Source organism: Microtus oregoni, unplaced genomic scaffold (assembly GCF_018167655.1).
Source record: "Microtus oregoni isolate MIOR12 unplaced genomic scaffold, Mior012 000016F_ref0000370, whole genome shotgun sequence".
Taxonomy (NCBI): Eukaryota; Metazoa; Chordata; class Mammalia; order Rodentia; family Cricetidae; genus Microtus; species Microtus oregoni.
Window position 1 is genome coordinate 7,584,836 of NW_024543075.1, and position 17,691 is coordinate 7,602,526.

Consider the following 17,691-nt stretch of genomic DNA (forward strand, 5'->3'; position numbering starts at 1 on the left):
GACAGAAAGGTTCTTCCTCACTCTGGGTCACTACCACTCCCTCTAATGGATGACGGGACGAAGGTATTCTGGCTTTCTGAAGATGGTCTTGATAAACATCATCACTATCAGCAGAGTAGAAAGCCTTTTGTTGCATTTTCCAAGACTGTGAAGAGCTCTCTGGCCAGTGAGGGGAGCCATTGGGCTGGCAAAGGAGTTCTCTAAGCTCTACTGCACACTGCTTGGGAGAGGCCCTCCTTTCCTGATGAGCTTTCCTAATTGCTACAAGAGGCCCATGTGTTATGAGAGAGAGTGAAAGGAATTCGCGACAAAGACATTCTACCACTATGAAAACACACTCTACACAGAACCATTTTTAGCTGAATCTGTTTATTGTCTTCTATGTTTCATGAAAATGTAACATGTTTCTTCAGTATGACTTTGTGAAACGCACAGAGCATAGCTGGGTGAGACGCACTTCTACTCCTAGTCCACTTCTCAGGACAAATCATCAGCTGTCCGCTGTAATTAAATACTTCTTGCAATCTGTGAACACCATGCTTAACATTTACTAATTTTCTCCTTTCAATATAGGCAGTAATTCACCATTGTCTTTCAGTTCCTAAGAATTAAAAAAAGAAAAACAGGCATTCGTGAGTATACAGTCATGAAAAAAGAAAAAAGTATCTAAGCAACAAGTTTTTACCATATCTGACACCAAAAGGATACCTACTTAGCTAAACCTGCAAGCTTTCAACGTGGCCATATTCTTACACTATAAAACTAAAGACACGGCACAGCAGTAGAGCACTGGCCTACAATGCCAAGGCCCTGGGTTCAAGTCTCTCTCTTCCCTCTCCTCTTTCTCTGCATAAGTAAATCTGAATATAAACTACACCATTAGAATTTATTTTAAAGCAAACACAGTCATCTTTTTGTATTCATGGAGACTGACTGGTTCGTACAGATCAAAGACAGCCCTTACAGAGAATGGTATGTAGTTACATCCCCACATTACTCATGCTATAAAGTGCATGTTGTCATGATATGCTGCTCGGGAAATAACGACAAAAGCGCTGTACACTGCTGCGAGCATGAGGTCCTTACACCCAAAGATCTCCAGGGAAACTAGGAAGGTTAAACATGTAGGAAAAGATGCAGAACTTGTTCTTCTGTCCAGAAGCTGGGAAGCAGAGGTGATTAATAGCCTGGTGATCAGTGTTATCTGATGGGCCAGGCCCTACAAATCTCCTACAGCCAGGACCAGAGGTGACTAGTAATCTAAATGACCATCATATTATCTATATAGCCAGGGGGTCCCCCAAGCTCCCACAACCAGGACCTAAGATACCTAACAGCCTAAATGACCCTAACGCTATCTGTATAGCCAGGAGCTCCCCGCAAGCTCCCACAGCCATGACCAGAGGTGGCTAGTAGCCCAAATGACCTCTTTGCTATCTGTAGGACTGAAACCAATCCCAATCTGCTATAGGCCCCTACACTAGCACAGACAGCCTATCCCTAGAACCAATCTTCTTGAAAGGAATGATAATATGTACCTGGGTTTCGATGTAATTATGCTTTCTTGTGCACAGGGGGTTACATTACACTAGGAATATTCTTTCCAAATTATACTGGGTTTAAATATGAAGTTTGATCAAGATTGACAAGTCAATCTGAACTGAGTTTTCATTCCCCCACTCAGTTTGCTTCCCTGCCTAACATGAAATCTACAAGAACTCCCTCAAGACATGTCCGCAACAGACTTAAAAAGAAAAATTTGAGACAGTGTCTGATTATGTAGCTTTGGCTGTCCTAACTCACTATACAGACCAGGCTGACCTTGAACTCACAGAGATTTGCCTGCCTCTGCCTGTCGAGTGCTAAGATTAAAAGCATGTACACACCACCAGATCCAGCTTCTACAGATTGTGTGTGTGTGCTCTTTAGTGGTTGATTCTTCACATCTAGAACCCACAGGTGGGAGGACTGGCAAACAATCTTAGGTTACAAAGTTAAAAGCGTGTTCTAAACCAATAGATTAGTGAACACAAAAGCACTGAGGAAAGCTAGCCATAGCTTAGGCATGTAACAGATCAGGTAGCCTCCAGTAGCATCCAGTCTTCTGAGTCTCTCTTCCCTGAACACAAGCTAATAGCCTGCCACACCACAGTCCATTTTTCTGATCTCCGGGTTTATACCTAAGTTCTGGTGAGAAGCACAGCAACTCTACCTAATAATAATAAGAATCTTTCCCTCTGAACCTACACTGAAAAGCTCCACTATCATCTGAAAGCAGACAGCTCAGACATCTTCACGAGGCAAGGTTCCAAGTCCAAGCACTTCTCAGTTCATCTAGTGCCTGCCAACAGCAGCCCTTTCCAGGCCGCCAGACTGGACAAGTCGCTGAGCTACTGACTCGTCAACAAAAAGCACCAAAGTTCTGAGAGGCTGATCAGAATTAACATACAGAATGTGCACTAATAAACAGATGGAAAATTGCACTCTGTGGGAAACACAAAGCGAGAGCTCCACAAACCTTCAAGGAAAAAAAAAAAAAAACAGGAGCGGCAGCATCAACTTGCCAATGTACACATTCTGCATCATAAGTGCGCCAGAAGTTTAAAACTACTTCCTGGTCTCCCAAGACCCCCATGGCTAAGGCATGGGCTGTGAAACATTCAAACAAGAACAAGCTCAAAAGCACCTGGGATCTAAAGACATTCTGTATCTTACTAAGATATATACCTATGGTTGATGTGTATGCTCCTAGATATTAAAGCAACAAACACACACTTACCTTGTTGCTTCAAGGCTACTCAAAAGCTACAGTGTTTTCTTCTCCTCCAAGAATGAGACTATTTATTAGGAAAACTGCATCCCTGCCTACTTTTCTTCTTTTCCCTCCCTTATTTTCTTCATTTCTTTCTTCTTTTTTTTTTTAAGATTTATTTATTATGTATACACACACCAGAAGAAGGCACCAGATCTCATTATAGATGGTTGTGAGCCACCATGTGGTTGCTGGGAATTGAACTAAAGTCCTCTGGAAGAGCAGCAAGTGCTCTTAACCTCTGAGCCATCTCTCCAGCCCTCCCTCCCTTATTGTCAAAGGGCCATCAAACTCTGCACTTGACAGGAAACAAAGCAACCTTGAACCAGAAAGACAGAGCAGCCCTGCAGCTGCTTCAAGCTCTAATTCCATAGATATGTTGGCTGGTCCAGATATTAAGTTTCTTCACACTGTGAAAGCCTATTTTTAAAGTTTTTATTTTATAATATTTAACTATTTTAAAAACTTGTTTTTCACTTGAAACTCAAAGAAATTACCTCCCAAACAATCAGAAGGCCTAAGGGCAGTCTTAGCCCTTGAGGAGAAGCTGCCCCCACTGTCAGCTAAGTCATACATGTCCCCTCCTTAACATACTAGCCAAGGCAGTAGGGTGGGAAGTGGCTAACAAAGCTGCAACTTTTCTATGTTTACATTAACCAACACAGCTAATAAGTACAGTTCCTAGTAGATGAGGCTGCCTACTAGCACAAAAAATGGTAAGTCCATTTAAAAGACAAGAGAAACTAAATTTTTAACTGCCTAATAACCATTTATCGAGATCCTAAGATACACCGAGCATCAGGAAGGATTTGAAGGGATAGAAGGCCAGCTGCGGTGGCTGTAACCCCAGAACTAGGAAGACTGAGACAGGTAGAAATACTGCTACGAGGTCAGCCTGGTCTACAGAAGGAGCTTAAAGGCAGCCTGGACTACACTTTGAGACCTTGTCTCAACAGCAAACTAAGAAGCACGTAACATACAGTGCCTGCCTTAAACAGAATTACACTCTAATAGCAAACAGAGACCTGTCACTTGGCAAAAGTGACCTGCAACTATGGCGCAGGAGCAAAGAGACTCTTGCCTCAAGCCTCCTAGTCCTCATCCTCACTCTTGGACCTTTGGTAGATTAAGGAAAAAGGAAAATGGCCCAGAGAAACAATTACAATAACAAAAAATGAAGGAGTGTAAGAATTTTGGAACAGAGAGATGTTTCTGGCAGGAAAAATGTATACATTTACCAGGAAGTTGGACCCTGAAGGATGGAGGAAAAGGTTTAACTATGGAAGAAAATCTCAAGTTGGGAAACCAGGTAAAGATGGTTGACAGGCAAGAAAATAGGGAAGAAAGCTGTGATACAGTTAGCACGGCAGGGTCCTGAGTTCATCTGGACTTTCAACTAGAGTTTAGCTCTCACTGGCAGCATTCGAATGATTTGACAACAGCTCAAAGCAGGAGTAAGCACGAGACACTAAGGTACATACACAGAGCATGGTGAACGTGAGACTGGAGAAAAAAGCCAGACAACACTGAGGCTGGATGCTTAAACATCAAATTTTTCAGTTTTTGAGAACACAATGAAAAGCATTTACCTTAACAATATCCAATCCTCCAACAAGCTCCCCTCTCACATACAGCTGAGGGTAGGTTGGCCAGTTTGAGAACGTTTTTAATCCCTGCCGCACCTAGAGAAACAACAGGAATCCTGAAGTGAGCCTTTCCACCAGACCCTGTGACTGAAGGTAAACACGGAAGGAAACAGAGAACCCAGAACTCACTTCTTCATCCTCCAGTATATCGAAAGTTTCATATTCAACCCTGAAAAAGGGAGAAAGGTTTTTAACAGGCATTCATTTTAAACAAAAGACATAAAGCCTACCTAGTATTTTTAATATGGTCAAGGAAAGCATTTCCTGCTAACAAAACTTTACTTAAAGCAACATGAATGACTATCATTGGGCTTGTAGTTCTAAGACAAAATTACTAGTCTTTGATGGACAAAACTAGCTACAGCAGGAGCTGCCAAAATTCTCTTATGGGAAGAGTGGAAGGCCAAGGCACTTGTGTGGAGGTCAGAGGACAACTTGCAGGAGTCAGTTCTCTCCTTCTCCTATTCAGGTCCCAGAGGTCAAGTTCAGGTCATCAGTCTTAGGGACAAGCACCTTTACCCTCTAAGTCACCTCACTTGCCCCCCAGTGTTTCTTAAGAAACAAGAGCCATTTTGTTTTAAAGGTTATATTCAGACTGTGTTGCTTAACTGCCTTCAATCCTGCTCCAGATCTGCAACTTCAGAGAACAGCTTATCTACTCAAAGTATGACCAGAATACATACTGCAATTTGAAAAGAAGCAATCATGAAATGGGAAATACAACGTTTGAAAAATCCAAAAGAACATGCGCTAAATATCTCCACATAGGTGGGTTGGTTTTAACCACAAAAATCATTGGGGAATCTCCACCTGGCAGCCATCCCAGGCGCTCCACCACAGGAGCAAAGACTTCAACAGCTCACCCTATTCCAGGCAAAGGAGACCAGAGGCCTCATATCCCCCAGGAACTGAGTTATTATAGGCAGCTGTGAGATGCCTGGTTTAAATGCTGGAAGAGCAATAGACACATAATCACTGAGCCAACTCTAAAGCCCTGAAAACACAGGCTCCTAAATAACATTAAGAATATATGAATATCTCTCTGTATGTCTTTATGCATGGTGAGAACAAGGGCCAGAAAATTCCACTTTGGCCTAAGTGAATTTTAAAAAAGAAAACTATAAAAAATAAGACAATATATGTCAATAAATACTATGAAAATAGGTTTTGACATTAAGACTGCAAAGTATCAGCTGCGGGACTAAAAAGCTGAAATTTTTTTATGTATACTATTTGAAAACAAGATTTACATACCCAGTACTATTCAGTATTTCCAGAATTTGTTTGCTGAATCCACATTTTGCTTCCTAAATTATATATATAAAGAAAAGTACATTGTGCATTTTTTCACAGACCCAGTAAGTGTAGCTGCAGTGAAATGCTCAAGCCAGCACCCCAGCCACTGTGCTTACCCCGCTCCCATGCTTGTTCTGTTCCCTCTGAAGTGCTAGCCCAGGCTGCTACCATCCCAAACAACCTACAGATTAGACTGACTCTGGCTTTAACTTTGTAAGAAGTGGAACATGTAACAGCTTAAAAAAGTCAAACCCAGTTCTTCTACACAGACTCACCTAGACTCTTTCCTTGCTTTATGCAAAGTGATAGAACATAGTCAAGTGAGTAACAATAACTAATTGTTTTCACATCCCAGGAACCTTCAGTCACACCTTTTAAACTTATCTTTGCGTTGTGGTATCAACTCATTTGAAGTGACTGAGATCCTATGATGTTTTTCAGGCCACAGATTCCCCAAGCCCCAGCTGTCTTGGGAAAGAAGACAATACACAACATCTTAAAAGCTCCCAGGACACCATTTCCAAGAAATGCAAATTCTCCTTGGACAGCACAAGAAATGTAGAGAATGAAAGTCGGCTTCCAAAATAATGGAACAAGAGTGCCGCTTCATCATCACTACAAATTAACACCATGTTTATTTTTAGGAAGTGCACTGTTCCAGTCAGAGACTGTGTCCTAACACAGTGGCACCAACGTGCTAAAATTATATTGTCCTCCGTATTACTTCCATCACACTAGTTACATTAACTAGTAGTTTTTTATTGTCCACCATATTACTTCCATCACACTAGCTATATTAACTAGTACTTGTTTTAACTAATGGGCTTCCCGGTGTTGGTGCCACAGCAACTCTTAAAGCAACCTGTCCTATGGCATCATTAGGTCCGTTCACAAAAAGGCAAAGGAAGGCAAAGAGCTCTGCGGCATCACCTACCCCAGGTGGCTCTCACCCTTCTGAGCTTTAGTCTCCTTATCCTGAGAGGAAAACAAACTATATAGCTTTGCCTGCCTGAAGCTAAAGAGCTGAAACTCAACTGTTAAAACTGTAAAATGCAAGAGAAATGGCAGGGCTAGCCTTTCAAAATTACCAACCTAATCCCAATCCAGAAGACAGCCAGCTCTTCACCAATTAATAAGTGCAAGGGGACTTATCAAACTAATGAAAATTCAGTATGTACTTTCATCAAAGTACAAGAACCATCGTATTACGAATGAGAATTGTGGTAGTTTTACTCATCAACGAGATACCACAGAGCACAAAAACCACTGTCAGGGTTTAGTTCTTACTCTAAGGACGACCTAAGACCAAAACCCTCAGGACTACCAGAGAAGTATATTTGCCCACAGTCCACACTCTCAAACAAAGGGGACTGGGACAGCAATTGAGAGAATCAGCTAAGTGCTCACCGCTGTTGACCACTTCAGCTGACAAAGTTTGGCAGCAGAAAGCAAGGCACCCTGCTGAGACGCTGATGATAAAGTCAAGTGAAATGGAGATTACTCTGTTTGATCTCCATAAGCACCAATTAAGGCCCAGATAACTTCCTGAAACCACTACAGCTTCATTAGCTAAACTAGAAAAAAACACTTAACTGTCCCCTTGCTGCAAATGTTAACATCAAAAGAAATTACAAATAAAACCATTTTTGAGTTCCTTACCTGTTTGTTTCCTTTCATAAAGAGCATCACAGAAGCTTTATTGGTCAGCACTTTGAGCCTGAAGAGAGAAAATTGATATAAAATGGCTCAGCTCAATTATTAAACACCACTTCTGCTCGGCTTCATAAGTAGCAGGCATATTTGAGGGCTAGCAGGATGACAGCTCACAGCTTTGAGTGGTATTAAACAAGCAAAAGCACTGACACTTTCCTTTATTTCATTCTCTCCCTGAGCCACTGTAAAACATAATATGGCTTTTTAAGGCAACGAATGTTCCTTCAAGTTGCAATTTAAGCCCATCAACTTGTAGTACTAAAAAAATAATAATAACCAATTCAGTAAGGAATTATTCGATGGGGGGGCTATATATTGAGCCATCTAAAGTTCCCAAGATGGATCAGTGAGCATTTCCCATCACAATGCGGCATAATGCTCCTCATCCCAGAGCAGGGCTGCTGGCCACAATGGTAAGAAGGCAAATCTCAACCCTCCAACCACCACTAACTGCTGAAAATCACAGTTCTCATCTTAACCTGACACTTCATACCTTACATGCAAAAAAACGCTCAAACTTGCTGTCAGGAATGTTAATCACCCACATCTGGAACAAAGTTTAGTCACAAGTCTTCAGGGAAAATTGCTGTAGGGACATTTTTTCTTCACTCCTCTCATGCTGTGGAAGCACCATGGACTAAAATTTCCTTGTAGAATAAAACTGAGGCCAGTCAAGTAAACATATCACACAGACCATGACACACTTCCAGGTCCTCAACAGGACAAACCTACCCCAGGCAACTCAGCAAATGATCTAACCACCTCAGTTCATATACTACAAGTTTCTGTCAGAATGCATGTCATTCTGCTAGATAGGAGCCCTTCAAATTACTTCCCAAAATATATCACACTGCTTTCTCTCCTGCCGTAGCCAGCATCTGTGTGTGCCTGAAGCACAAGAGAGTTAGAAGCAGTACTTTAGGGAAGATCAGATGAAGCCAAGGCAACAGCAGCAAGAATAGGCCAAAGAGAAAAAGTAGTGTCCAGTCAATCCAGGAATATGAAATGAAGAGCCCTACTCTGGGAGCAGCATAGCCTCGGGACAAGGACAACATGGGCCACAATAAGACCACAAAAGGGGCCCATGTGGTATCCACAAACACTACCCTCTCATCATAAGAAAAGGGCACACAAACCAGTGGCTGGGCCAGCATGACATACATGGAATACTGTTCCTAAAGAGTATCTGAATTAAGTATAGATGATGGTTTTTTATTAAATATTTGTTGAAATTTTCAAAATGTGAAATAGCAAAAAATTTATACTCAAGCCCCAACTAACAGTGATGGGCTAATGCATTTCAAGATAATTCCTTTTAACTAATTATTAATATAAAAATGTGAATTAATAAATTCATGTTTATACAGAGAGTCCCCTTCACGAGTCCCTCCCTATCAAAATGAAACATTTCTACAAAACTTCTGGAGCAGACTATGATCCCTCATAAAAAAGAAAGATGATTTCACAGCCCCAGAGGCTGCCTGAGTTTTGTTACTGTGGCTTAGAGAAAACACTCTGAACTAGCTTTTCCCATTCAACGCTTAGCACACTCAAGGATAGAACATGGCATCAGCTGTACACAAAAACACAGGGGTGCTATGCTCACACACAAACACAGGAACAAAATAGGGCCCTGGATCCACTAAAAGTGACATTTCTGCAATAGCAAATATATTCTTCATAGTCAATAAACTGAGGTAAAACATTTCCAGTCAATTTCAGAGCATCCTGAGTTTCCAAGACTAGGCACTGAGAAACAACCACCAAATGCTTGGTGTCAACTCCGAAAGAACAATGCAGTAACAGGATTTACAGACTCAGCTTTCTAGTACTTACCTCTCCTCTAACTTGGGAGCTTTGGGACAAATTGTATCTAGCTCTTCTGATGCTTCCAGCTCCTGAAAGGAGGACATTATTAGAACACAAACCACGCTGACCACCCCTATGTAGAATACTGACAAATGCCTATCAGAAAAACTGTGGTCGTTAGTAAATCCTTAGGTGCAGTAAGAAATACATGCGCTCAATTCATTACGAACACTTTAGAAAAGTGTGCTCTAAACAAGATGTCTTTACAAAGAATCTAACCTTAATTATGTCAAGTCCTCCTATGAGCTCTCCAGAAACATAGAGCTGAGGATAGGTGGGCCAATTAGAGTATGTTTTGAGCCCCTGTCGAACTTCCTCGTCTGAGAAGATATCAAAACTGCTGAACTGAATATTGTGTTTGTGAAGGATTTCCACCATCTGCTTGCTGAAACCTGCAACAGAACAAGGAAATCAGAGAGTTCAGCATCTCTCACATACCCCAAGGTGTCCAGGGGACATAAATGCCCATCTCGCCTGCACAGTGATTGAATCAGCATAACTGGATAGGTTAAGAGAAAAATAAATGCTAAAACCCCTCATGTGACCTAGAGCCTCAGACAGTGAGAATTTAACATAAACATGCATAAGTGCAGTCAAAAGTGAGTGTGTACTTATCAAAGCTGCTCTTTAACTGAGACACAGCACTAGAAGAAGAGCAGAACCCTGAAAGCCTGGCAACCCTGACACGGAACAAAGTCCTCTTTGTCGCCTCCCTCTGCATTAAGGGACTGACCAGGACACCTAGGATAGCTATTTTAACCACTGCTTGACCACAGTGAGACCCAAGTGTAGTCCTCACTCCACTCTCGTGAGCCCATTCATACACTTCTGTGGGTGCTTCTCATCTTCACCTCTGAGCAGGATGATGGGAATCACAAGTGCTCTCTTTGGGTCTGAAGTGGGCACCGTAGAGTAAATGGTAAAGTCATCTATCTTTGTTGGTACATATGAACTATCTGTAGATTGGCCCCATTCCTTCTCAGCTTCTAACCTGATAGATGCTTTCCTATAATTATTTACATTCCCTACAGCATTTACTATGATGAGTTTTTTTCTATACTATAGTGACAAATTTATGTCCCCAGAGTTTATTAGACTTTGGTCAAGTGTTCACAATGAAGGAGTGTAAGCACTAAGTCTTAATAACCTGAAGAAAGGGTGTGAGCATCAGTCTTATGAAGCTATCAGTCCAAGCTGAAAAATGGTTACTTTTCTTCCAGACACTACCTCTCACCAGTAACATCTCCAACTCTAAAGCACCTTCCCCTTTCTCATGGCACCATTCTTTGAAACATACTCTTTCATTCACTGAAACATAAACTCTTCTTCCAATTAAAAATCCCTCTAGGATTTCCTCACATCAGCAAATATTTTCAAACAAAATCAAATCATAAAATCCCGTATAAGATTACCTGCAATGGTTTTATCTGACGTCACCCAAAAGTGCATTTACTATTAAAAATATGGATCTACAGCTGAGCCCCAGATGTTTCCTGGCTCTGCAGTTTTTGAGAGGAAGCACTAGGATGAGTGTGTAGCACACAGGCTGCTTTTCCTACAACTCAAGTGTGGTGTTCATGCACAGCCTGAAGTCAAACACCGTTTCTGAATGTTTTCACTCATCTGGGAGTTCATTAGTAAACAGCTTACGGCTGGCTGCTGATGGTTATTCTGTTCCCAATATATTAGCTCGTTTCTACTGTAACTGGCTGAGAAAAGGCTTTATTTTGGCTTTAGGCAATTACATGCAGACTAGAAAGATTGATTGGTAGGATTTCATTTTTAAGGGTTAAAGTGGCAGATTGGAAATGTTATGCTTAAGGATAAAGTAGTAATAAGGCTTTATTCTAATAACAAAATATTTATACACTCCTGAAGAAAAATGCATGCATGCAATAGAAGCACTTAAAAGTTTAAAAAAAAATCTCATTTACCACAAAATCACCATTTCTATCTGCAGTCATTTCCACTCGTGACATGAGTAATAAGCCTAACTGCCACATTTAATAACTACCTAAAACAGACCGTAAGAGTGTTTCTACACTTGTGCCTTCATCTGACTCTTACTGTTGAAGCTCCCACAGCCAAACACCTACCAGCTTTAACTGCAACAGCTATAAGAGTCCCCCAATAACCTCATTACCTCACTGAAGGACCTCGGTGCTTCAGGAAACTTTTTTAAAGGTAAGCGAGCTCTCTTCCTATCCTCATGAGACGCCAGAAGAGAGGAAACTCAGGTCTGTGCCCTGAGACCCTCTCAACACCAGCTTTTAAATTACCATAAATTGTGCAGACAGAGCCTACAAGTACAGCAGAAAGTGGAGCTGTGGCCTGTACTGGTTATAGGACAAACAGGCTCTGGAGACAGCTTTCCCTCTTTCCTGGGTATACAGTGTAAATATTATTCGAGTTTTTCTGGGTAACACAAAGCAAGGCTAGAGCCATTGATTCAAGTACCAAGTGTAGCTCTTACTCCACAACAGATGCTGAACCAGGAGCAAAGCAGTGTTAACAGCAGAGAGATCTAAAAAGTATCTCTGCTAGATGAGAGGACCTCTTGAGCTCAGAGATGAACAACGTTTTCATTAAGGGACTAGCCTACACTCTTCACTGGACTGCCGATATGGAGCACAGTTCTACACTAAGCAGGCGCAGAAAACAAAACTAGAAGTGAAACCACGTATGTTTCCCAAAGACAGAAGATGAAAGGTGAAGACAGCGCACAGCACTGAGCACAAAAGCCAGAGAAGGAGGGGGCCAGGCAGTCCCCACACAAAGGCTTTCCAGGTGACCTAACATGGACACTTTATTAAGTACCTTCCAATAATCCGTTTGCTCTATATGCTAAGAAAGTGGACACATAACAAGAAACCAAAATATCAGAAAAGAGGTACCTACTGGGATTGTTAGAAAAGTTACAAACAGAAGAAACAACAGTTTAAAACCTTATGCATCAAGCAATCTCTTTACCTTTTTTCTTTCATTATCTAAATGTCTATAAAATCTTGTTTTCAGATTGCTCTAAAATATTTAAATTTTCTTTTTATTCTATTTGTACTTTGAATGCCACAACATAAAAAACTTAAGAATTATGTCACAAATTTGATTTAGTGAAATAAAGACTATTTCTAGATAAGCAAAATTCAGAAAGACAAGTAACACACATTTTCCCTTGTCTGCACAAACTAGATTTAAAATTTGATGTGTGTATTTGTAGGCACATCTGTGTGCACATGGGGAATGCCACAATACCGGGAAGGGAGGGAGCAAAGGAGGAGCTCTAAGTGGGTGGGAAAGAGACAGATGAAGTACAGGCATTGTGAAAGCAGCAAGGAACTAACAAAGGAAGGAGAACCAGCTGGAAATGGAAGAAGCTTAACATAATGTAGGAGGGGAAAAGATACCACAGTCTAATGTATGCTAACATGAAAGTTAATTTTTTTAAATAACTATCTTTTTTGAAGAATTTTTTATGACTTATTATTTTATGTGCATTGGTGTGAAGGTGTCAGATCCTCTGAAACTGGAGTTACAGAAAGTTGTGAGCTGCCATGTGGGTGCTGGGAATTGAACCAGGGTCCTCTGGAAGAACAGTCAGTGCTCTTAACCGCCGCCAAGCCATCTCTCCAGTCCCCTAAAATGACTATTTCTATGTTTGTCATTAATACATTTAAACAATTAGCCCCTGGACTGAAAGGCCTTTCAAGACTAACCCTACCTATGCTAGCTCCCTGAAGAGCAGTTGAAATCCAAGGTGGTACCCGACTTGTACCCAGTTCCTGAGCAGGGCTGAAGCACAGTAAATGACACAAACCCCCTTCCCTGCTGCCTGGTAACACTTTCCCAGCCAATTTTGCCTCCTGCCAATTTTACTAGGTTATTAGAAAAGATTAAAAGAGTGTTACAGTTGGGTTGGATTGACTCTGGGTTTGTATGTATAGCCTGTCATACAGGTTTGCACACATTTTGCAGGCCTTTTTACCGTCCTTCCAACTAGAATGAAGGTAAGTCCTTAACTAGACTACATTAAGCACCAGAGAGGGCAACAGTTCCAACTTCCACTAAAATAAAGTAACGAGAAAGCACTGTGAAAACTGTTTCATGTCATTGCTTTACTGGGAAATCTTTCAGGCAGAACTGAGAGAAAGGAATCACTTCTTCATCTTTTTAATAGAACTTAGCATGATGTTTTACTGTTAGAAGTAGACTGCCTCCTGACCAGAGGAAGACTTTAACCTGAACATACTCAGAAAGGCAGCATGGCTCTTTCTGGTCACACTGGACATTCAGTAGTCCTATCGAGCATATCCAACTTTACTGCCACCTATCTTAATAAATCCCCTCCAGTGCAGTTGAAACACATATCCTTAGTCTCAACAGAATCATCAAAAGGCATTAAAAACTCAATTATGCAGCATAATAATGTAGTAGGCACAGTAAAAAGAAACTACATAAGCTCAATACCAGAGGCGTCAAATAATTACAAAACTTATTTAAGGGTAAAATTACCAGCATCTTCACGTACATAAAGTACATGTGCCTGTAAGCCAAGACTCAGTGATCTTTAATCCACTAACAGCTATCAACCAGAAGTGACAGCAGTGGGTAAAAAATGCCATCATGTAAGCACAAGAGGGAAAGAAAAAAGACACAGGGCAGGCCCAGGCCCTAATGAAAGCCCTCAAATTTTTAAATTACTAAATCTGAACAAAAAGATGAGAAGGCGGCTACCAAGAAAGAAAACCATTCAGAGCAAAACTGCATAGGCCAGAGATGCTCAGGAGCTGAGGGTGCCTGTGCAGCAGGTACCAGGACTGGAGGTGAATCCCAGCATGTACGTAACAAGCCAAGCGTCCAGTAAACAACTGTGGCTCCAGCTCCCAGAGGATAGAGACACGACTTGCCAGCCCAGTAGGTTCCAGACACTTTGCCTCAAAGAAACAGGTGAAAACTGACAAAGAACACCCAATGCCCTCCTCTGGCATGCATCTACATTCACAGACAAACATAAATAATTATCTTAAAGGGCTGGAGCTACGACCCAGGTTAAGAGTGCTCGTTGTCCTTGCAGAGGAGCCAAGTTTCAGCCTCAGCACCCAGGTGGGTAGCTCACAATCACCTCTATTTGCAGCTCTAAAGAATACAATGCCCTCTTCTGGCCTCTTTGCCTACACGCTATGCTCATACACAGAGACATACAGACATACACACATGCACGCACACACACACGTGCAAGCACATGCCCTCTCTCTCACACAAATCTTTAAAAAAAAAAAAAAAAAAAAACATTACACAGGCCAGAGATAGCAGTATGACAGATAAAGAGCTGGAACCTAATCCCTGCCAGCTCTGCCTCTAGGTGAGCAACCTTCATAGCTGAGAACTCAGATATAAAACACAAAAAGCCTGAACCTGGTGATTTCCAAAGAACTCCCCTCCGGCCCCCATGTCCTCCAAGTATATAGTAAACACTGACAGCTACCACTGACTTGTGTGATGATGACACGGGCAAGAGTAACACGCCTACTTCCACACATATCCACCACATCCACTCAGGCAGGGATGTTCTGTTCCCATCATCAGGATTAGCTTCTTACCACAGCGTGGTTCTTGAGGTGTTCCCTTCATGAACAGCATGCAGGGGGCAGCGTGAGTCAACTTTTTCAGGCGAAGATTGAGATCTTCTTTAAGATGCTCATGAGTACTAGGAGGAAAGGATCCGCTAGACACGTGTCGCTGGACTTTTTTGGTCAACTCTGGGGCATGTGCACCATCTAACCGGTCGACTTTCTGAGAATTCTGAAGTTTGAAATGTCATTTAGAATAAAGTGGCATTCCTTCACCATTATCTATATTTTAGACTCCAAGCTTACAGAAAAAAAAAAAATACATAGCTCTAGCCAATGTTTAAAGGTATCCCCTTTTATTAGTGAAGTGAGAGAGTCTGATTAGCAATTGCTTGTACTGTTCTCACTTAGAAACACCTATTTTGGAACATATTGGGTACGCATTGACATCTGAAAATAAGACCAACTTGAAAGGAACACAAATGAAGTTTTGGAGAGCTGTGGCAATACCCATCGGTGCCCGGAAGCAAAGATTTGCACTTGCTTCCCAAGGACTCATTAATCAACTAGAACCAGCCAGATGTCTCCTCACATTCAGGCACATGCCCTCAATAACCCACTTCAAACCTGCGTCAGGGAGTACTAAGTCTGCAGGAGAAGTCTAGATTCTGATCAGGAGGCTCCGTTCTAGCTGTGGGCTGCCCACTGCCCATGGCAAGCAACAAACACGGTCCTCATCAGTGCAAAAAGAGAGAATACCAAAAAAAATATACAAGGCCAGGAGTAACCAAGGAGATCAGAAGAGGATTAAAGAATCAAAACAGAAGAGTCCCAGGAGCCACTCAGATGGACCATTGCTGGTGCCTCTTTCATCCTTACCTTGAAGAACAGGAAGGTGGGGACAGAACTAATTTCATATTTTTCAGATACTTCAGGAACAGCTTCGGCTTCCAGCTTTAAAATAAAAGAATCCAAGCTTTGTTATTACTGGTTCTTTCTATACTTTGCTATGTAAATCAGTTTCACATGCACTGTCCTTTCAAGTCCATGGCATTTTAAGACTATAGGACAAAAGTTTATGACACATTTACATTTAAATGAGACTCACTGGGCTGGCATGTCATCCACGGAGTCTGCAGTGTCAAAACAGGTTCAGAGGTTTTTATTTTGTTGCACATTTCAAAAGATGCCTGGAGGCTGTGAATAAAATTTTTGGTGCACTAGTGACCTAGTAAATTTTCAATCATATGCAGCTACTACTATATTGAAATCCATAAATCACTGACCCCAGTTATGTCATGATTACAGTGCTTATTTTCTGCCCACAGCAATTCTTGCTGTTTGCTCTATTGACTAATTTCAAGAGGCAGTACATCATGACTGACAGTTGCAGCTTTCTGCAAATTATGAAGCAAAAAGGAGTATTTCTTCAATAAACTATTGATGTCTGATAAATTTTACTTTTAACCCCTGCATGGCTGCTGGACACTAAGCAAACAGCCTCTTTGGCTGCTTGCTCTCCAGTCTATTCAAACATATGAACACTCATTTTGACTAAGATAACTGTATCTGGTCTGATCATTTCCTTGGGGCCCCTCATCAAACAAGGTATGGTGATATCTGGCACACAGGTTTCAAAAAGATTTAAAAACACAATTTCTAGATAATTAGAACACAATTACTATAAGTTATTTATGTAGGTCTTTATAAATATACTTTGAGAAAAACCGAAATATATTATATTTTCCTCTCATAGGACTGCCAATTTAATATAAACTTTTTGAAACCAATAAAAACCTGTATTCACATTATACCTATAGGAAATAAAATTTATTGATAAATTATATTGTTAAATGTGTTTAAAATAATATACTGAATTTCTCCAAGAGTGAAAGATTTCCACTGGGCTTGAAATGTGATTTTTACCTCTGCTGTACCCAGTCAGGCTACCTGTGCGATGCCTGGCCTGTGGAGCACTGTCCAGCCTGCAAGATCTCATGCTGCCTTGTCTCACCTTTTCACAGGTTTTATAAGGATGCTTTTAGTGCCTTCTGCAATATTGCTTTTAATTGTTTCCATTTTTCAAATATACTTAAATATTCAATCAGTGACGGCTGTCCTTTCTTATGATAAAAGGACAAAAAGAGAAAGCTGCCTGACACAAACATTTACAATAGACCGCAGTTAGGAATGTGCGTGCTATTTTCTTTCTTGACACAGCTCCATACTCAGACCAAAAGTGTGCCCACAATGTCACCCAGCAGTTCACTCTTTTCTTTAACTCTGACAACTGAGAGTCACTCAGAAAGAGACCTTACCTCCAATGCACCTGAGCAACATTAAGAGGGCACATATTCCTGGACCAGAACAGACAGCACCCTAACACATGCCTCATGTGTTAGTTAACTAGATCCCTGCTGCCATTCCTGCCTGAAGATCACTACAAGTGCCTCCCCTCAAACCAGCTTCCAGAAGACTAGCTCTTCCTCCCAGAGGCCATGGGAACAGACAAAACACACAGAAAAGGGGACAGGATGTCCGCTAAAGCCACAACAGTTCTCCAGAACATTAGCACCATCTGATGGTCCAACACCTTTGTAGAGCTGGGGTAGAGGCTCCCAGGATTTGTCTAGCATGCCTGTAGCCCAACACCAACAGAAAGAAGTCTTTGTAGCACTCAAAATTCTTTGAAAATATGGTTCCAATATAGTATAATGGTCTCAGTAATGAAAACAGAAAATATTTTTAAATGACCTGCATGTACAGGAGCTCAACGCTACCTTTCATG

The 17,691-nt window shown here is 41.3% G+C and overlaps 1 protein-coding gene across 2 annotated transcripts in view; it reads right to left on the reverse strand.

Annotated features, from left to right (window-relative positions):
• Positions 1-350: 350 nt before the first annotated feature.
• Glrx3 (glutaredoxin 3) overlaps positions 351-17,691 on the reverse strand; it is a 31,020-nt gene continuing 13,679 nt past the window's right edge. Inside the window, exons 2-11 of one of the 2 annotated variants that reach the window (XM_041667249.1) lie at positions 16,012-16,100; positions 15,783-15,857; positions 14,934-15,135; positions 9,556-9,728; positions 9,304-9,365; positions 7,414-7,471; positions 5,713-5,765; positions 4,588-4,627; positions 4,402-4,494; positions 351-601 (exon numbers count right to left, since the gene is read on the reverse strand). In XM_041667249.1, coding sequence (XP_041523183.1) covers positions 551-601; positions 4,402-4,494; positions 4,588-4,627; positions 5,713-5,765; positions 7,414-7,471; positions 9,304-9,365; positions 9,556-9,728; positions 14,934-14,973 — 570 coding nt within the window. In that variant the 5' untranslated portion in view covers positions 14,974-15,135; positions 15,783-15,857; positions 16,012-16,100 and the 3' untranslated portion in view covers positions 351-550. The remainder of the gene's footprint in view (positions 602-4,401; positions 4,495-4,587; positions 4,628-5,712; positions 5,766-7,413; positions 7,472-9,303; positions 9,366-9,555; positions 9,729-14,933; positions 15,136-15,782; positions 15,858-16,011; positions 16,101-17,691) is intronic. The other variant, XM_041667248.1, reaches the window with a different exon arrangement.